At 41.9% G+C, this 20,852-nt stretch overlaps 1 protein-coding gene and 1 long non-coding RNA gene across 3 annotated transcripts in view; one reads left to right on the forward strand and one right to left on the reverse strand.

The window, feature by feature from the left end:
* abcc6a (ATP-binding cassette, sub-family C (CFTR/MRP), member 6a) overlaps positions 1 to 20,852 on the forward strand; it is a 25,061-nt gene continuing 4,209 nt past the window's right edge. Inside the window, exons 1-23 of the mRNA XM_046046811.1 lie at positions 1 to 280; positions 3,131 to 3,307; positions 3,500 to 3,625; positions 7,958 to 8,095; positions 10,825 to 10,947; positions 12,034 to 12,095; positions 12,233 to 12,364; positions 13,225 to 13,431; positions 14,712 to 14,889; positions 15,130 to 15,291; positions 15,377 to 15,469; positions 16,019 to 16,222; positions 16,828 to 16,974; positions 17,100 to 17,187; positions 17,743 to 17,812; positions 17,896 to 18,022; positions 18,119 to 18,295; positions 18,384 to 18,551; positions 18,788 to 18,971; positions 19,157 to 19,241; positions 19,346 to 19,463; positions 20,041 to 20,248; positions 20,421 to 20,731. Coding sequence (XP_045902767.1) covers positions 239 to 280; positions 3,131 to 3,307; positions 3,500 to 3,625; positions 7,958 to 8,095; positions 10,825 to 10,947; positions 12,034 to 12,095; positions 12,233 to 12,364; positions 13,225 to 13,431; positions 14,712 to 14,889; positions 15,130 to 15,291; positions 15,377 to 15,469; positions 16,019 to 16,222; positions 16,828 to 16,974; positions 17,100 to 17,187; positions 17,743 to 17,812; positions 17,896 to 18,022; positions 18,119 to 18,295; positions 18,384 to 18,551; positions 18,788 to 18,971; positions 19,157 to 19,241; positions 19,346 to 19,463; positions 20,041 to 20,248; positions 20,421 to 20,731 — 3,327 coding nt within the window. The 5' untranslated portion in view covers positions 1 to 238. The remainder of the gene's footprint in view (positions 281 to 3,130; positions 3,308 to 3,499; positions 3,626 to 7,957; positions 8,096 to 10,824; positions 10,948 to 12,033; positions 12,096 to 12,232; positions 12,365 to 13,224; positions 13,432 to 14,711; positions 14,890 to 15,129; positions 15,292 to 15,376; positions 15,470 to 16,018; positions 16,223 to 16,827; positions 16,975 to 17,099; positions 17,188 to 17,742; positions 17,813 to 17,895; positions 18,023 to 18,118; positions 18,296 to 18,383; positions 18,552 to 18,787; positions 18,972 to 19,156; positions 19,242 to 19,345; positions 19,464 to 20,040; positions 20,249 to 20,420; positions 20,732 to 20,852) is intronic.
* The window catches only part of LOC123969430, an 11,406-nt gene continuing 1,405 nt past the window's right edge, over positions 10,852 to 20,852 (reverse strand). The window contains exons 3-7 of one of the 2 annotated variants that reach the window (XR_006824732.1): positions 19,136 to 19,218; positions 18,752 to 18,985; positions 18,459 to 18,570; positions 17,870 to 18,275; positions 10,852 to 12,284 (exon numbers count right to left, since the gene is read on the reverse strand). This is a non-coding gene — a long non-coding RNA (uncharacterized LOC123969430). Of the gene's footprint in view, positions 12,285 to 15,051; positions 16,220 to 17,869; positions 18,276 to 18,458; positions 18,571 to 18,751; positions 18,986 to 19,135; positions 19,219 to 20,852 lie in introns of those variants that run through there. The other variant, XR_006824734.1, reaches the window with a different exon arrangement.

Genomic DNA, 20,852 nt, shown 5'->3' on the forward strand with positions numbered 1-20,852 from the left:
GTCACACAGACACATTCACACTAATAAACATAGAGTGTGCTATCCAGACAGACAGGCAGGAACACAAGATATACTACCATTAGCTACAGAGGAAAAATCTAATAAGGACACATTTAGTAAACTCTCTCTCCCCTGTCACACACATACACACACACTGAGTGTGTGCTACCCAGCGTGAGGAGCAGGGCCGATCGACCCCAGCAAGTGGAGCATCAGGGAGGAAGGAGCAAGCAAGTGGATGGATGCCTTTTGCAGACTCAGTGGTCTGGACCCTCTGTGGGTGAGTTTGTGATGTGTTCACTGACCCTGAACTCACATTTATTTGTGTGTGTGTGTGTGTGTGTGTGTGTGTGTGTGTGTGTGTGCATCTTTTTTTCCCCAAGAACAGATCATGTAGAATCATAATCCAGTTCAGTTATAAAGAGTTTAATATTTAGGGTACATCAGGCAAGTTTGTATTGTCACAGAATTCATGTTCATTTTATATAAGCCGATATCAGTTAGGAAAAATGCATGTAAAAGTTTAATGATGAAAAATGATCATTCACTGTTGTTTATGTAAATGTACGTAAAAACAAATGCCCAACACAGTGAAATAATTATTATATTTTGCTTACTTGCTGTGTTAATTTGTTTAATTCTGACCATTAATGTGATTTAGTGATAAATTCCATTAGCATTAGCCATATTAGCATACTGTTCTTGTGCTCATTAGCATTAGACAGGTTTTTACTGTTCACTACTGAGTAATAGAATGAAATACATAACAATATATAATAATATGCTTGTGTGTAGAAGAGGAAGAGAGGAGATCTAAATTAATCTAAAATGTTAGCTGGTAGCACTCAGCAGCACAGGAAGAAAATCATAGCATACACTGACCTTCTCAGGTTGCAGCCTCTACATACGTGAGTGCATTAGAAATCTAATCTAAAGTGAGCCTGAATGGGAGAATTAAACTTTGATGCGTGTCAGAGATGTTTTTACTGTAACTCTGTTCTGTGATTCAGCACAATGAGATGCTGAGAAGTGGAGATGCGTCACACTGAGTGAGCTTCTGCTGTTGGAAAGGTTTCTTAGTTTTGTATATTAGCAAACCTCCACATTCTGAGTCCCAGCTCGAAAGTGGCCGCGATCCAGCTGGAAAGCCAAAATTATTAAATACACTCGCTCCCAACTTGCTTCTTTCCCCCTCTTCCCCTCTCTCCCTCTCTGTTTCTGTTTCTCATTATGGCTCTCTGTTTTTGCTCCTGCAAAACCTCAAAACAACCAACTTTTGTGAGAAAGTGAAAGTAAATTAACTCTCTTGCTTGGAAAGTTCAAAGTACAGATGTGATGTTCTCCGATACATTATGTCTATCACTAAGCACATAGGATGTTTTAACAGATGTTTTTGTCTCATGTTGGCTGCAAAGTAACTTCAGTTACGATATTAACTTTAGTAATCAACCACAGACATACTTTTGGAACAGCATCGTTGCTTACTCATTGGTCACAGCCTTGGTGTAGCGATGGGGATTTACATGGCTTTAAAACTGAACTGAATCTAGCTCAGCAGAAGAGGTTTGATCCAGAAACACATAGCATGCAAGCGCTTTAGGGTGGACACATTTTAAATCCTGTAATTTGAAAAACAGAACAAGGTCTAGCTGAAACAGTAGGAAAAGTGATTGGTGCCTTCTAAAAATGTCTGTGTCCTCACCTCATACATGCTACATACTCACATTAGGTGCATAATGCTGTTTTCCTCACGACACCATTGTAAGAGTTATTTTGTTTAACTTGTTATTAGGCACCTAATTGCTTCATCAATATAGAGAATGTAAAACTGGACAATCAGCAAATATGCAGTACAGTAAGTCTCTACTACTTTCACATCGCTGTGCCTGTCAGGTATAAATAGACACCTTGAGGCATCCAAGCTTTTGGCATCTACTAGTTTACTGCAACCACTTTGGCAAAGGATGAGAAACTGCGCAAGAAAGTGCTTGGAGAGGGTTTGAAGTTGTATTTATTTATTAAAAATAAAAGTACTCTGTTCATCTGCCTGCCATTGACCGCAGAAGTCAGAGGGATCTGCGAAAATAGCCTCCCACTCACTGCCTCTCAAAAGATTTATCACTTAAATGGATTTAGGTACATCACCGCTCACAGAGAGCGCCAGTACAGTACATGCAAAATGGTGTGTTCATTACAAGATTTATACGTGAAACTTTAGTGACCCAGTGGTGAGGCAGGAAAAACTCATTTGAACAGGTCGCCTACAGTCAGACTATTATTCAGACCCTTGTGGCTCCAGAGGTGGGAAACACTAGCGATTGAAGGTAAACTTGAATCATCATTCGTGTTGAGACATGCCCCCCTGAGCAGCAGCATCTATCTGCGTGAAGTGCGTCTAACCGGCCGTGGTTCACTGGCAGGGGTGTTGGTGGATGCTCGTTACATAATGATCCTGCAGCTGCCACCAATTGTGGCGTCTCTCTCTCTCCTGTATCCCAGTTGGGAGTCTACCAGCAGGGCCAGACTGCTCCGCCATGCTAGAAGCTTTAAACCACTTCCTGTGGTGACTCCGCAGGGCAGCCTCGTTAGCACAGCCAGACACCCTGCCCCTCATTAGGCCAGTGAGGTGATAAACAAGGGAAGCAAGACAACAACAAGCCACTTAGCTCCTCGTGGTTTTTTTAAAGAAAAGAGAAGCTATCTTGTTTCTGCTGCTGTTATGTAATATCAAGGTTTTGGCAGCATTTGCCCAACACACCTCGTCTGATTTGGATTTATGTTGTTTATAGGCTTCATTATTAGTATAATCCTTGACCTTACATTTTACATTGTCCTACTCAAATTAGGAAACAAGCCAGAGACGTGGTCAGAAAAATTCCCAAACTGACTCAGCTTTTAGCAAAAGGAGGCCTTTTTTTGGGCACAGACACATTTTGTGTTGACTTGCTGAGGTTTCGCTCTCCACTGCCTTGATGGATAAAAGGAAGGACCTGCACCAAGTCTGGATCCTCTGCCCTTGGCCCTCACCTGCTCTGTTTCTCAGATGATGGATATAATCTCACGGTTTAACCTCAATTTCTGGCATATCATGATCTGAACTTTGGACTTTCTTACTTTCTCTTTGTTGTAGGACTGGAACCGTACGTGGTACACAGCCAACCCAGACCTGACCCAGTGTTTCCAAAACACAGTACTGGTGTGGGTCCCCTGTATTTATCTGTGGTTGCTGGCCCCTTTCTACTGTCTTCACCTCTACTGCCATGACCGCGGACACATTCGAATGTCTTGCCTCTGCACCGCCAAGATGGTGAGACTTCACAGACTTTTGGCAGTCTATAGTGTTTTATTGTATTGTTCAAGGTTTTTCCCATGACTGAAAGCAGATTCAAAATCAACATTTATGCTAGTTTTTCTCAACAATATCCTCAATATCAACAAATATATATTGACTGTAGATCCAGAAATTTTCTCCAATCCATCTCCCATTATTTCCTGTCAGGTGTTGGGTTTTCTGCTGGCCTCCTTTGGTTTTGTGGAGTTCTTCTACATCCTGCTGGAAAGGAGCCAGGAGATCCAGCAGCACATGGTCTTCCTACTCAGCCCCATCATACGCAGTATGACTGTGGTAAATACTGTGGCTATTTCCTGGTTTTACTCTTGACTTACACAACCTTCATAACACAATGCATCAAGTGATTAATCTATAAATCAAAGTCTATCTTCAACATGGATATTGGCATATGTGAGTTTGTGAATATTGCAATAAACAATTAATGCATATACAGACAAAAGTGCACTCCATACAGAGCACTTAAATCTATATCTGTATGGACTGTTAAACCTATAGATGGCGTAAAGCTGTTGACTGGTCCCTAAATAATTGAAATAGCTTGCTTACTCTAAAGCAATTTGACAAGTTAGATCAGAAAATGAGATGTGTCCTGTTATCTCTTAAGTTTTAAGAGGTAATGAATCAGAGGGTGGAAGCATAATACACAGTGAATGTCAAGGAATCGTGTAAATGTGCATTAGTTTTACAGAATCTCAATGCATCCATGGTTTGTGTATGGAAAAAAAACTACTACTAACTATGCTATGACACTGATTTGCAGCTCAAATCGCACATCTGACATGCCTCTCTCCTTTTGGGAATATTTCAGCTTGTGTCCTGCTGGCTCACGTGTCAAAATCCAGACAAATGAAAGAAAATATAGCCTGTGTACCGTATGTTGGCCAGACACTGAAGTGCAAAGATGCACAACCATGGATACATTTATAGTGTTGCAGGCAGTGCAAATATTGCAGTACCCTGCAAACACAGCCTGTATTTGACCATCAGTCATCAGTGTGCAGGGCACATAAGTAAAGACAGTTACTATTTGATGTGGAATCAGAGTGCGCACATATGTGGAAAGTTTCAATACAATGAAAAATGCGATTGGTAGGTGCTGTGCAAGTGAGAGACCACTTGTCAGAGGACAAAAATGTGTATAAACCAAAATATTTTAAATTTAGAGGGCTATTCTTTTGACCGTTGGCTCACTCTAACTTTAGTTGGACTGACAGTGCTTGTCCACTCAAGTTTATTGCATCAAGTTCATTGTTGATGCAATTATGTACTTGCATGCAAATCACTTGTCCAGTGGACTTGACTAATCATGTGCTTTAAATCAAGTTCATATGAATGACTTTTGGTTCACCTTCAAAGAACACAAAACCGCTGAATACAAAGGTGATGATACATAATTGTAGCCTATGTTAAAGCTAATTACATAGAAAGGTTCATTCTTTATATAGGCTACAGGTGTGCAGCTGGACTGGAAGTTTTGAGGCCAATTCCTTTTGTAAGCGCCATTGTTCTGACCAAAACTGTATTTAAGGTGCAACATTATTGCAATGATATAGAACGAAAGAAAAGATAGAGGACAAAACATTCATCTAATTTACCTCGGAATAAGAGCCTGATGTTTTGAATAAACAAAACCCAAAACCTAAATCCCAAATTTATATTATGCACATTGATGGTTAGATACAAATCAGTGCAAGCCCCGCACAGATATAGATGTAAATTATCTAGATGAGATATTTGTTGCAAATGTTGTTTGTCTCTTCTCCCTCCAAACATCTTGAATCAAACTATACCCCCACCCAAACCCCTACCTGGATCAGGGTGGCATGTAGGGTGGGCCACAGAACATTATTTATAGAAGATAAGGGCTGGTGTGCAATCAGAGAAATGTTTTCAGTGGCTTGTGTTGATGGAAACAGTCCTGAATGTTTCTCAGAACATTGATCCCACTCATTTTCGGCAGATTTTAAATGATACTTACAGTAGGAGCAAACAGAAAAGGGGTGGAGCTCACAACATGGGTGGCATGGCAAGCTTTAAATGCTGTTTATCCTCAGCAGAGGTGATGTAAGAATTGCAATGCAGTACAAGGTTGCTGAGTCCAGATAGGAAGGGTTACTGTAGCCCAGTGAGCCTCTTAAGCTGACCCATAGGAGCCGTATAGCTTTGCTCACAAAGCCTCCTCTCTCTGCAGCCTTATACAGGTCCTGCACAGTCCCACTCTCAGACAGCATTTCCCACCTGTGGTCTTTTCAGACTCCTGAGTAAATACCAGCACCTGTTTGGGTAAAAATACACTGAGACATCTCTTGTATCAAGGGATACAATTCAAAAAAAGTGTATTTATTTTGAGAATATCTACTAAACCATATGAAGAGCTTGTCAGCAGTCTTTTCATCTATTTGCCAGACCTATCTTTATTATAAGGATATCATTTTCTTGATGCCGATTGTAGCCACCCTCCACCATTCGTTCCCTGGGTACAGGCCTGGAACACTGTGCTCTTGTTGCTCTGACCAACTTGTTTTGTTGCCTTTTGACTCAAGTTAATCTATGGGAACAGTTTTGCCCAAGTCAGTCAACCCACAAACGAATCGTGGTCACTATTGATGAAAAGTACAGTGACTATAATCAGCAATCAGCAATACCATGACGTAAAACTCCTTTTCCTTCTCCAGCACGGCACACTTCCCATGTAATTATAAGGTATGCTTTTGTGATGGACTTAGTGCCACCCACTGACTTGTACTAACAGATGGGCTTATGGTTTGCATTAATATGGCAAGTCAGAGCGGAAGACTAGGAATAGGAAGGTCCTTATCCTCAGATGCTGACCCAAGGTCAGCTTTACATTTTCCTCACTTATGTTATGGTTGGATTGGGGCTGATGCAGCCTCAATCTCATAAGTTTAGGACTTGCCAGCAGTCAAGGACATAAAGTTAGAAAACTTGAGTTTTCCCTTGGGTTGATCAGGGAAAAATCAAGGTGGAGTATTGGAAAATATATTTAGCTTGTCAAAACTGTATTTTAGTCATCATAAAGTGCTGTTATTTGATTTAATTATTGCTTAAAGCTGCAGTAATCAATATTTCTAAATGACTATATGTAATGTATTCATAATGATGAAGCCCTGGAGAATTGTCACACAACTGAATGATGTTGCTTGATGTCAGCTGGATATTTAATTTATTTGATTGGGACAGTACATGTTAATGAACAAACATGGAATACATGCGTGTAAACATCTCGGACTGTAGCTACAAGCTAATTTCCATCTGTAGTCCCATATGTAAATAAGCAACTGTTTGCCAACATGTTCGCAACATCAACTTTGAAAGGTGATAATAGGGCAAAGTTTACAGCTTGCTGTGTTGCCCCCAAGTGGTCAAAACTCAACCAAGGCAGCTTGTGTTGATAAAGTAAAAATATGAAAGTAGAAAACTACTCAGTTACTAACTAGTGTACTTGTGATCAGGGCATTTTCACCTCTAAGGCACATGGAATTCTTGGACGTTCATGTGCTTGGAGTTTGCATGTTGTTCCTGTGTTCGCATCCCCTCCATAGGTATTCCTTTGGCTCCTAGAGACATTCAAGTTAGGTGGACTAGAGACTCTAAATTCCCCATAGGTATGATTGTAAGTGCCTGTCTTTCCGTATTCATCCTTCAATAGACTGGCAAGTATGTGTGTAGGGAAAATGAATGAACACACGAATAAATAATCAGTGTGTCACCACAGCAGAACCCCTGATGTTGTTTGTGTCGACCAGAAGACATGAACAACACAGATATCTGTACACGTAGCCCCATAAAGTATCAGGTTGTTGATGTGAAGCGCTTACATAATTACCAGACCACTATAGTTTATAAGAGGACAGTGCTATGGCTCATCCCAAAGTAACCAATGTGGTACTCATTATAAAACCTAAACCCACTTTCTCCCCACTTGGTGATGAGCTGGCATGACAACATGACGTCTCACTTGGCCAACCACTCAGTTAGGGACCAATTATAGTGATTCAAAGGCAGATGTGTGACAGCTATGAGAACAGACAGCCGTGTCCAAACACTGAATCAGTTGTATTTGTGAGAAAGCATCATAGTATAGATTTTTGTATTGTTTCTGATAATGAAAGTGTATAATAACATTAAGTAATGTGCGCAGGGCATGCGACTACCATACTTGTGTCATCTTTTATAAGCGGAAGTCAGCCACATCACATCTGCTGTTGCAACCAGGGAAATCCCAGGAACCCAAGCTCTTTCTCAAAATAACCACTGGCTGCATGAGATCATGGCTAGAACTACTCCATTTTCACTAAATATTTACCACAAAAAGAAAATAGCTTGCTTTGAAGTTTAGAACTGATAGTAGCTGTAATATTAAGCTAATTGGTATGTGAATAAGATTAGTTTGGGTTCAAAAAGTCAATTATACGTTTTCCTGTCCTTGTTGTTAGTGAAGTCCCTCTAGGCTGTTCATAAACATGTCATCACAGATTTGGGTTTTGGCTCTCTGCTTTCTGGCTCTGGGATAGAGTTGTTTCCACTCCTGTGCTCTAAGAGTGAATTCTTAAATTAAGTCTTTCTGTGTGTCTCTCTCTCTAGATCTTGGCCTTATGCATCATCCAGCTGGAAAGAGTAAGAGGCTGTCGTTCCTCTGTATTCCTCTTCCTGTTCTGGGTCTTGGCTGTTGTCTGTTCCCTGGTGCCTCTAAGAGCTAAGATCCAGCTGGCCATGGATGAGGTATGTCTTTAGCCTATTAATTAATATGGAATATTAGCACAATACCAACACCATTTAATAAAAATATCATCACGCCATATGTATTAATATATGATGCTGTATATTCTAAGCATCCAAAAAACAGTACGGTCTATGTTGAAAATAAGGGATAATTCAGAGCCAAAGAGAATGTGTTTGTCAGGTTTGAACTCGGTGAACCTGCAGTTTTAAAACACTGTGCAGGGATATCTAATCAGATCTAATCCTACCCATAGTCTAGACACGAGACTCCAGCAGCACAGCTTGAGATACCCTGTGTCAGCAAAGAGTTTCTATTTCATCCTCCAATTTCAACCAAGGTAACCTAAAGTTAACCAAGTGTTGGAGGATGACACTGCCAATTCTGGTCAAGCCTGTGTGTGTTTAAGTTTTCCCTTTCTTCCTGTGTCTCCTGTCAGACACTGCAATCATTGTTGTATGGGGGAAGTTTCTATTTAAGCACATGCAGCCATGGGGCAGTCGCATTTGCATTTCTATAAAAACACAAACACACATCCATATTTCTGTTTTATCGTCCTCGGTGTGACATTCCCACACTGCTTGGGGGAGAGTAATGATGGCCCTGGGATAAATGCTGGTGAGACATGGCAGCCCAGGGTCAGACCAGAGGAACGTCAGCGCTGTGTTTATGGGCCTACACGGCTGTAAACACAGCCAGATGGAAATCTATGCATCCACACATAATGCAAGGCCATTTATAATTTTGACACAGATGTTTTCATTTCATACAACCACACGCGAAGAGATAGGATACACATGTGGCCGCCCATATATTTCTCCATCATATAGCTTATATCTACATCTTGATTAAGCACATTCATCTGCATTCGAATTCTGTTCCTTAAAAAAGATTTTCTTTTGTCCTTTCTTTTTCTTGGTCATGGGAGTCAATGGTACCACTATACACTAGGTAGGCCTACTTCATTAAAGACATTAAATACTGATTTGCCGAAAATACAGTGAAAGTTGGACCGGAGATCATGAATACAGCTACAAAAATCAACAAGATGGAGTAAGAAGAGCTGCTTGCTGCTTCAACATTTAGTAGAAATAACATTAAACTTACCACTTTCTTGCATAGAGTTAGATGAAAAGATAGATACCACTCATGTCTGTACAATAAATATGAAGTTACTGCTAGCTAAAGCGAATTAGCATAGCTTAGCACAAAGACTGGAAACGGGGAAAGAGCAGGGTCATTCCTATGTTTACAACATTTCCCCACATTTAAATTAGACATAATGGTAACATGACAAAGGGTCCTATGTTTTTCTAGGGTTAGGGGTAGGGGCAGGGTTGGGGGGGGGGCCTTGGGAACATCGATACGTTCCTGAAAGAGCTAGCCTGGCTCTGTCCAAAGGTAACAAAATCCGTCTACCAGCATATCTAAATCTCGATAATAAACAGTTAATCCGTACAAAAAAAGTAGAAATAAAACAGTGTAGGGTTATGTGTCTGTCTGTTTTCCGGTCACTTTTTTTTGTATGAATTAAACAAGATATAATTTGTTAGTGAGTTTCAGGGGGTCTGGTAGGTGGATTTTGTTGCCTTTGGAAAGAGCCAGGCTGGTTGTTTCCCCCTGCTTTCTTGTTGCTAAGTATTCTTGTGATGGTTTTAAAAACTGTAGAGTTGCAGCACAGCTCAGCGGTTTGTCCCTCTACTGTCAGCTCACATTTACATATTGTATTGACACATTTTGTAAATATTTATAAAGAAAGTGTCTAATTCACATTGCAGTGTTGAAGGCTCAAGTTGACCGAGTTCATGTTTGTGGACTCTTGGCCATTCTTAGTTGCTTGACCTACATTTTTGCCACCCACTCTCTGGCCATCATCACCCTGTTTTTTTACTGTGTGGCCTGATCCATTCGGCCCCTTCGTATCTCCTTTCTGGGCACAGCACCACACGTTACAGAGAAAATCACTTTACTGTTTACCATGACTCTGATTCTCATGCACACCCTACTGTTGCACAACAGACTGGCAGACCCAGTTGTAAATGATATCTCTGCCAAAACCCACAATTTCTGTAAGTTAAGAATAACATCCGAGTCCTACATTTCACAAAGGTCTCTGAGTGGTTAATATTGCAGCTACTCCCTTGACTGAAAGCAAGGTTGCTGGTTTTTGTAAAAACACAATCTCCCTATTTACAGATATAGGCTATTAGCGTGACTGAGAGGCAGGTTTAACTGTCTCGTCATTTATATAAAGTACACCATTAAAGACTTTTGGTTTTCACCCTTGATTTAGCATAAAGGGCTAAAATAAGCTTTATTGTGCCTGTGATCTTGGTGTATAAACCATATCCTCTGCTATACAATGTGTAAGCATGGGAAAAGCCATGTAATGAATATTTTTGTGAAATTGTTGTTGTGAAACTACACACACAAAGCCACAGTGAAGTGTAATACACTGTATGCCACAGGATGTTGTGATTTGTTAAGTTGAAAGAGATGAAAAAAACAAAACACATTTGGATCTTGTCAAAAATCCCTAAAAATGTCCCAATGTAAGGACAATGTTATTTTTCTGCGGTATGTGCACGGCCACAAAAGCCAATTAATTGGATCCCTTAATTAAAAGTCTAACTTGCGCAACTAGTCTGGAATAGCTTAAAACGAATAAACTGAAGGAACTCTAACTCAGCTCTACAGCAGTCTCTTTAATCTGTGTTTTCTTATTTCGCAGGGCATTGCCTCTGATATTGTACGATACCTCGCCTTCTTCTCCTACTTCACAATCCAACTGGCCCAGCTCTTCCTGTGCTGTTTTGCTGACCAACCTCCAGAAGGAAAACCCATCTTGGAAAAGGTAGGCAGAGAAGAATGTATCCCACTTCCGTCAAAAAACGTTCACTGTGAGCCACAGGAAATGGTTGAGCTGTCTTGTGGTTTTCAACTTTTGTTGTTAGGACAGTTTTCCCTTTTGGAGGAAATGATGTGATTCACCTTCAATACCTCCTTCCTTTCCCACTCCCGCCTCACCGCTTTAGCTTCTTATGAGGGGAGTGTGAATGAGTGCGGCTGCGTGTTTGTCGTCATTCTCCTGCATACCATCAACACGACTGGATAATATGTGACTCCACAACAGCACAGGCATTACCTAATGCAGATCTCACTATCCCATCAAACATGTGCCTGGCAACGTTTTTCGAGCTCAAAATAGCAAGTCCGGCTGACAGGTGAATGAAAATGAGCATCTAATCAATCAAACAGACAGGGCACTGTAATATTTCCCTGGTTATAAACAATCAAAATAGCTGGAAAAGTCCCTAACAAGCTCTTCGCCAGTGGTGAGGAGGCTGAGGATGCAGAAGCCGCAGTCTGGCGTGGGGGACACACCCATTGGTCGCTCCTTGGTGTGTCCTACTCTTCTTCCTCCACCTCTTTCTCCTCTCTGCCCCACGCTCTGGTTAGAGTTACTCACAGGAAAAGAGGAAGCGAAGGGATGAAGAGCAAGAGTGCTAGTAATGAAACAGCAAACACCCTGGTGAGGGGGTGGCAGGGTGGAGTGATGCCATAAAGCATGCGTGAGAGGACGAACTTTCTGTTTGTGCATGCGTGTGTGTGTGTGTGTATCCACTTGTTAGACAGTTATGACACATTTCCGCTCTGTCTGCACCAGACCTCAAAACGTCATCTTCACCCTGCGCTAACACTGAACTCTATTTATTCTGTCCTGTGGGAGTTCATGGCTTCTGCTCCCCACAATGGGCCACCTGACTGTACAGCTTTGTCTAAAACACATTCAAAGCATTCTTTAAAAGCACTCCTCACAAGTGCACCATTCAACTGTCAACGGAGAGCCTCTGTGAAGCTGTGTATGTCTCGAAAGCCTTTAAGCGCTGCAAGATTTACTGCGAAAACAACAGTGAGTCTGGTCTTTAATCTGTTGCAGAATCCCTGTCCAGTGAAAGATGCCTCTTTCCTGTCAAAGATTCTCTTCTGGTGGTTCACTGGGTAAGTTGGTTCTTCAAAACCCCTTCATTTTTAGGCTTCAGCTGACTCACTACAGCAACAGTTTGTACTTGTTTACGATAATTTGTGTGTTTTGTTGACGATCATGTGTGTGAATCATCTCCACGCTCCTTGCTCAGGCTTGTTGTGAAAGGATATCGTGCCCCGCTGGTGGCAGAGGACCTGTGGACCCTGAGGGAGGAAGACACGTCACAAAAAATCATCTCTGAGCTGGAACAGGACTGGACAGCTGAATGTGCAAAACTTCACAAGTGAGAACTCCTGAATAACTGTTAATTGGCAGTTTAACCCCAGGAATCTAGTATTGCATGCTCATAAAATTGGGAGAATCACAAAAGACAGATTAAAAACAAAGAGTCTAATAAGAATGTCATAATTACAAGGCTAACATGTTACAAGTTATTACAGTTTATCCTGAAGGAGGCAAAACTGTGAACACCAAATTCTATGGCAATCCATCCAATAGTTGTTGAGTAAAATAACAACTTCCCCAGTTCCTTTAAGACAATTGTATGATTTTTGAGCGTTGTGATTGGCTGACTAATCTCAGATTTATTAACTAATAGTTGTTTCATGAATAAATATGCAGCAGAAGGCCAATCTTTGCATGGAAGAGACATGTGCAGGACATACACATGTTGTCTTGTTTCCTCTGGCTCATTCTGTTTTGCCACAGGCCTGTGATCCACCAAACAGCTCTCACTACTGTCACAGCTTAACAGCCAAAGAATCAATTCCATTTTACTGCAATGTGGCCACATGTCAGCATGGTGCTGGTTGAATTAATGACCCAAGCAGAGCATGACTTAGTCCAAAGGAGTCCCTTGAGGACATATAGTAACATTATTTCAAGACAAGCGCTCTGTGTTGTTTTTAAAGCTTGTTAACAGCGCTTTGAAGATCTATCGTTAAGTCCAATAATTATGTCAGTGAACAATGCTTTTTACTGCTGCTGGTGAGTTCTTGCGTCCATCAGTGATGGTACGAATAACAACAGGTTTTTTTTTAATAGTCTGTTTCACACTGAAGACATAAAAAGGCGCCAGCACCATGTTGGGGCATCTCGGACACAGCTGTCTTGTCTGTAACTGCGTTTTTCTCCCTCTGGCAGGCAGGAGAAGGCCTTGGCGTCGGGTGTGGCGCTGGGGGGCAGACTGCCAGACCAGGCTCAGCTTCTCAGGAAGCTGCAGAAGAAGCAGAGCTCTGGCTTCTTCCTGCTCAGGACGCTAGCACGGAAGTTTGGTCCATACTTTCTGAACGGTACCCTGTGTATCATATTCCACGATGCCTTCATGTTCGCCATCCCCCAGGTGCTCAGGTAAGACTAAAAGCAAGGGTGCACCAAAACCTAAATCTGCTCTCACCATGAGGGCAATCTGGCAATAAACAGCTGCGGTGTGATTCGCCAATGTCTGGAGATATCAGTTTTATCTCAACCCAGTAAGCTCAGGGGAATTTGGTTTGTGGTGCAGACACCCCCCAAAATAACAAGATAATCCACAAATGTTCTTGTGTACATGCTTGCACATTCTGCATGCAGATAGAAATCATGCAGTTGCACTTTGATAACAAGGCGTTCCCAATAAAAACTGCTCATAAGAAGGTTACTATCACAAGTAACTGTGTCATTATGTTTGGAAAGAGATGTTGTTTTTTTAAATATAACTTTTTCAGTGCTTGGACTCCCACAAACCAAAGGGCATTGAGTGCACTGTATTGAGGACAGCTACCTCAGCACAGAAATGACCTGGGTGGACTGCTAGAGTAAAATACATTTAATTGTGTTTTTTTGGAGTGAACTGTCCGATACAATTTGAAGATTTAAATTAAAGAAATTATAATTTCTTAGTATGAAAATAGAAATAAACAGATTTTGCAGAAACAAAATAACGATGTGTAGATGGATAGATGTGTAAACAACTCCTTGGTTATCACCTCCGATATCACCTTCATTGTCCTATTTTCAATGATTTGTGACACCGACAACCAAACAATAACAGAAGCTGGCAGCAGTGAAAACAGGTCATAACTGAGTTGCCACCCGCCGCACCAACCCACTAGCCAGACTGGAATGTTGTTGATGCACAATGTTGATGCACAGCACAGAATCAGTGGAAGTGTTAATTACGGTCACAGAGCTGTGAGCAAGAAAAGTAGACGAGACCACAGCCCTCTGTGCTCCAATAAGGAGGACAGGCAGAGAGGGAGAGGAGGCTCTAAATGGCAGAAATGTCGTCGGACCACAATAAGGGAGCCGCTGGCCAAGCGAGGGCAGCCCGGCCACAAGCTGAGCACTGTTGTGCAACCCGAGCTACTTTGTGTGGACCAGTCAGCCGGCAGCCACAGCGGCGCTCAAGGCCATTGGTTTAAGGCACACGATGCAAGTCAAATAATACCAGATTGAATGAAAAAACACTTAAAAAAAAAGAAATCATGTTGACAGGGTAAAAACCTGTGACTGCTGTGATTTGTATCATTCACCACTGTCCAGGGAAAAGCATACATAGAAGTGGTCATAACTCTCAAAAAATGGAACGTGTGCTGAACATCCTGATTAAGTATAAAGTATTAATCTTCTACTTCTCTTCCTCCACACAGTCTTCTTCTGGGTTTCATGAGAGACCAAGATGCTCCGCTGTGGAAAGGCTATTTCTACGCCACTCTGATGTTCCTGCTGTGCTGTCTCCAGTCCCTCTTCAACCATCAGTACATGTACACTTGCTTCACAGTGGGAATGAGAGTGAAGACAGCTGTTATGGGCTTGGTTTACAGGAAGGTGGGTAACTGTATCCATGGACATGTAGCCGCTAACCTCTTGACGCAACATAAATTATGTCACAAATGGAAAAAACAAAAGCTGTCCCGCCTTCCAGACAGGAAAACAGTACACAGCATATGATTAATAGCTTTTACCTAAGATGAATGATCCACTGAAATCTTTACGGGGTTGTAAATTTATATTGTACACAGTGCACTGAGGGCTAAAATGTCTTTGTCTCTTTTGTTGTCAATCCAGTCTTTGGTGATAAACAGCGCTGCCAGGAGGACTTGCACTGTGGGCGAGATTGTGAATCTGGTTTCAGCAGACACTCAGAAGCTCATGGACTTTGTGGTGTATTTCAACGCTGTCTGGCTGGCTCCTATTGAAATTGCTCTTTGTCTCTTCTTCCTCTGGCAGGTTTGTCGAAATGTAGTGTTTTCACAATGCCTCTGCATTTCTACTGAAAAGCCCTTGACACTGTTGTATTCTTTGTTTTATTCAGCATCTTGGCCCATCAGCTTTGGCAGGAATCGCCACTGTCATTCTCATTTTTCCACTCAACGGATTCATAGCAAAGAAAAGAAGCAAGCTGCAGGTAAAAGCTGTTACAGGAATCCTAAACACTATCCCTGACATCTGGCATGTTATTGTAGGTCAGGGATGCCACAGCTGGTTTAGATAGTGGCTGAAGAGCCGTGTGGGTGTTTGGCCTGGATGGTACATTCTCTCTTGTCCTTTTGATGTCTGCCCCATATAATGTGTTTGAAAAACAATGAAAGGGAAGGGTGGGCAGTAGGAAGACATAATTTTTCATTTCTTTGGAAAAACAACAGACGGTTCTATAAATTTGGATGCCAATTTAATCGAACTTAGTCTTGAATGCAGTGACCGCATCCCTGGCCCTTTGTTGTTTCCTTGTCATAAAAATCACTCAAATGTAACAAGCAATAAATTCTTACTGAATTAAACAAGTTCCATGATGTTCAGGAAAACTACAGCTGTAACAAGAGCAGACAATCCCATGTTCACAAATGCATGTATTTGCTTTGGTCTGGTAATTGTCACTGTGCCCCAGTTTCAGCTCAGGATAGTTTTATTTTTGATGATAAAACGTAAAAAAAAACCCTCTTTGTCTGCTCGACAGGAGGTTCAAATGAAGTTCATGGATGGCCGCATCAGACTGATGAATGAGATCCTGAATGGAATAAAGATCTTGAAATTCTATGCCTGGGAGAAGGCTTTCCTGGAGCAGGTTTTGGGCCACAGAGAAAAGGAGCTCAAAGCCCTGAAGAAGTCTCAGATCCTTTACTCCATTTCCATTGCGTCCTTCAACTCCTCTTCTTTCCTGGTAAGAACACTAAACTTAAAGAGCTACTAATAAAAAGGTCATAAACCAAAGTATTGGACAAATTAATATTTTTACTCGACACAACATGAATGTCTGTACCAAATTTCACGGCTATCCATTCAGTAGCTGAAAACCACAAATGTAAATCTCATGGTGGCACTAGCAGAAAAGTCATGGCATCCCCAAAGTCATTAAGAGTCATCCTCTGGGCACCATGAATGTCTGTACCAATTTCATCTTAATCTATCCAACAGCTGTTGAGATATTTTGTGTCTGGACTGAACCTTCGGACCGAACAACCAACAGATCAACATTGCCATCCTAAGAGCCATGCTGCTAGCGTGGCAAATGATGAAATTATATACTTGTGATTCATGTCTTCAGGAGAAACGAAGGGGCTTGGGACTGAGTGCCACAGACAGGGCGGGGAAGTCAGAGAGTACTGCGAGACAGACTAATGCATTGTTGTTGGTTGTGGTCTTTTAATGAGATTTATTGACACTTAGAGACTTTGCCTTATCCCTAAAATTGTGTCTTTAAAGATCATCCATCACACAAGTTTTTGCCTGTAAAGGTAATATTTTGCATCTTTCGCCCCCACCAAGATTGCCTTTGCCATGTTTGGAGTCTACGTGACGCTCGATGATAGGAACGTCCTGGATGCACAGAAAGTTTTTGTCTCAATGGCGCTGATCAACATCCTGAAGACTCCACTTAGCCAGCTTCCATTTGCTATAAGCACGACTATGCAGGTAGGTCACATTTCACTCACGATTGCTCTGAGTTGTTTACTCCATCTATGGTGCCTGATGAGCTATATTTACGTGGCCCATATGAGGGATATAGGTCAGTTTACTAACCACTAACTCTGTTTCAGGCTATGGTTTCACTGAGACGTCTGGGAAAGTACCTGTGCTCAGAGGAACTCAAAGTGGACAATGTCTCAAAGGCTCCATTGAGTTCTGGTAAGAACCTCACCCATATGTAAAATATTACATTGAATGAATAAACTACTATACTACTATACAATTTCCACAATTTGTTCCCCATCCTGCCTGAAATCATAGTCATAATCAATATAAGCAGCCCACAAGATTTTGTTGTTTATATCTGTGGAGTACCACAGTCTTGTATGGATCATGTGCACTGTCACTTTCTGAGTCCAGGGCTGACTGGTAGACAGGGTAATTATAGGATGTTCCCATTTAGTGGTTGAACATAAATCACAGCATCAATTCAGACATATGATTCATAGAGGAATAAAAAAAAAAAAACTGCACTCTTCTGTCTGTAATCTGTCAACACTTCCTGAAACAGCTTGTGAAAAAGCAACAACTCTGTAATTTGTATGATTAAGTAAATTCACTTGTAATTACGCCCAGGCTGCACCCTGACGAGTAACTTCAAGGGGGAATTTTGTTTTGAAAGTTTGTTTGTGGCTCAGGTTGAAAGAACACGTCCTGTCTTCTGTGTTCATTGCAGGTTTTGTTCATTTTCCGCAATCTTTCTTTCTTGTTTAGATGGGGAAGACGTGGCGATAGAAAACGGCACTTTCAGCTGGTCTGCAGAGGGCCCTCCGTGTCTTAAAAGGTATGAGTTATGAAAAATTAATTAAAAACAATACAATAAAAACCGAGGGAGACTTACGGTAAAATTCCTTTCTTTGTTGACAGGATCAACGTCCATGTGCCACGAGGTTCCCTCGTCGCTGTGGTTGGACATGTGGGGAGTGGAAAGTCCTCTTTGTTGTCCGCCATGCTTGGTGAAACAGAGAAAAGAAGCGGGAGTGTCTCTGTTAAGGTACTGAGCTTATGTTCCATGTGCAAGCTCTATTCATAGTGGTGGGTTTCATTTAATAAATATTGACAGCCTCCCGTTTGACATCTGTCTTTGCAGGGCTCTGTGGCGTATGTGCCCCAACAGGCCTGGATCCAGAACGCCACAGTCCAAGACAACATCATATTTGGCCGGGAGAAACTGAAGACATGGTACCACCGAGTGCTAGAGGCCTGCGCACTGCTGCCCGACCTGGACATCCTACCTGCTGGAGATGCTACAGAAATTGGAGAGAAGGTATGGAAATTCATAAATGGAAAATACATGATTTTTGTCTCCAAATCTTTTGAGTTTTATCTAAACTATAATATCTGTGTCCATACAGGGATTGAACCTCTCAGGTGGGCAGAAACAGAGGGTAAGCCTGGCCAGGGCTGTCTACAGAAAGGCTGATGTTTACCTCTTGGATGATCCGCTGTCTGCTGTTGATGCACATGTGGGTCAACACATCTTTGACAAAGTCATTGGACCCAAAGGTGTCCTTAGAGATAAGGTAAAACATCTAACAGAACCTGCAATGTGCAATTCAGTCTGTTCAATTCAGCTGCAAAGAGTCAAAACATGGCTTTACAACACTTAAACCACTTACAGGCATGTGACCTGCGCTATTGTTATCATAATAAGGAAACCACCACTTTGCTGACATTTTTTTGTTTTCAAGAAAGCCTCAAATTAGTGTTGGATTGCCCTTACATCTTATTTTTCTGACTTGTGCGGCTTGCTACACAGACCCGCATCCTGGTGACCCATGGGATGAGCTTCCTGCCGCAGGCTGACCATATCTTCGTCCTGGTAGATGGAGAAATCACAGAGAGTGGTTCATACCAGGAGCTCCTCAGCCGCCATGGTGCCTTTGCTGACTTCATCCACACCTTCGCCAGCACAGAGCGAAAAGAGAGCGCTATACAGAGAGGTGAGGAGACATTTCTGCAAGAAATTCAAAGACAAGTTCTGTTTATTGATTTTTTTCAGTTTTTAAAAAACAAATGACATTAAAAATAAACTTCATTGAATGCAGCCAAGAAGATTAATATTTATAAACATAAGTCTAAAAAAAGATTCATTATAATTACAAACCAATATGTCCTTTTCTTGAAGCTGGTTCTAGGAGATCAAATGCTCGTCTCAGCATGGTCGACTTCATGCCCTTCTCCAGAGACCTGTCACAGGAGCAGCTCATTGGGTGTGTAAACAAACGTGTAAATATTAAAACTGTCAATAGGATGTTTGGCATCCCAAGCATCTTTTCTACAAAACTGACTGGTCTGGTCTCTCCATATCCTCCAGGGGTGACACCACTAATACCAACCTGCAGAATATGGAGCCTGTGTCTGAAACAGACCTGGAACAAGTACCAGAGGACTTGGGCAAACTGACCGAGGTTGACAAGGCCCGGACTGGAAGGGTAAGGCTGGAAACAGCTTAAAATGAATTGATGAATTCACCTGTAGTGGTTATTGGAAATTGGGCATTAGTCCCTTTTTGCTCCAAAATCTATTCACACATTTATCTTTTCAAAGCTGAACGAATCAGTATTTTTATATTTACAATGGATCACTTGTATGTGGTAGGGGTTGCTCGTATTGATCACCTGATTCTACAGTTCGCCTCAGCTTCATGGAGCTTTTTAGTGTCTCATTGTTTAGCTGTCAGGCTTTACTGTTTTGGTTCTCTCTCACCGCTCTCATAGTGTGGTTTCTGGCTGCAGCAGGCAGCTGTTAGACCCACTGTACACTACCAGCTCAACACCAAACATTAGTCACACACTTAGCAACTGGCTGGTAAACATAGTGAAGCATTTAGCAAAGAGCCAGTTATTTCCTTAAGAAGTTGGTGAAGAGCAAAGCAGAACTAACAGGAGTGTACTTTTGGACCAAACTGGCTGTGCCATAACTGCTTGATGTCTAAGTAGGCAACTGTTCACCATATCAACTTAAAAGGTAATATGTGTTTACAGCTTATTTTGTGTTTTTCCTCAACAGGTGAAGTTGGAGATGTACAAAAAGTACTTCAAGACAATCGGCTTGGCCATCATCATTCCCATCGTCTTCCTGTACGCCTTTCAGCAGGGGGCCTCATTGGCCTACAACTACTGGCTTAGCATGTGGGCTGACGATCCTATTGTTAACGGCACCCAGATCGATACTGACCTCAAACTGACCGTGTTTGGTGTACTGGGCTTTGTACAAGGTCAGTTAGCATAATAGTATCAAAAAAAGACTAGAAAAGATAAATACATAGGTACTTGGGTAGCTCCATTTGACTGAAATGTTGATGCTCATTTGAGGTCGTCTTCTACAAGATGGTAAAACTGAGTCGTCCTCAGCTCTGATTTAATGAAACATTTGTCTCCTCTCTCCAGGTGTCGCAATCTTTGGTACAACAGTTGGCATCTCCATCTGCGGCATCATCGCCTCTCGCCACCTGCACATGGACCTGCTGATCAACGTGCTGCGCTCTCCGATGTCTTTCTTTGAGTGCACGCCCAGCGGCAACCTACTCAATCGCTTTGCAAAGGAGATTGACGCCATCGACTGCATGGTCCCCGATGGCTTGAAGATGATGCTGAGCTATGTCTTTAAACTCATGGAGGTGTGCATCATTGTGCTGATGGCGACGCCTTTTGCAGCCGTGATCATCCTGCCTCTTGCTTTGCTTTACGCCTTTGTCCAGGTACGTTTTGAAACTCGCCACTAATGGCTTTGATTTTGGACTTTTCTTTGAGAGCATTATGTTAAAGGCAGCTTAGCAAGAGCTGGGTTCCATTACAGTGTGTTATTGGAGGATTCCAGGC

Source organism: Micropterus dolomieu, linkage group LG04, assembly GCF_021292245.1.
Source record: "Micropterus dolomieu isolate WLL.071019.BEF.003 ecotype Adirondacks linkage group LG04, ASM2129224v1, whole genome shotgun sequence".
NCBI classification, from domain to species: domain Eukaryota; kingdom Metazoa; phylum Chordata; class Actinopteri; order Centrarchiformes; family Centrarchidae; genus Micropterus; species Micropterus dolomieu.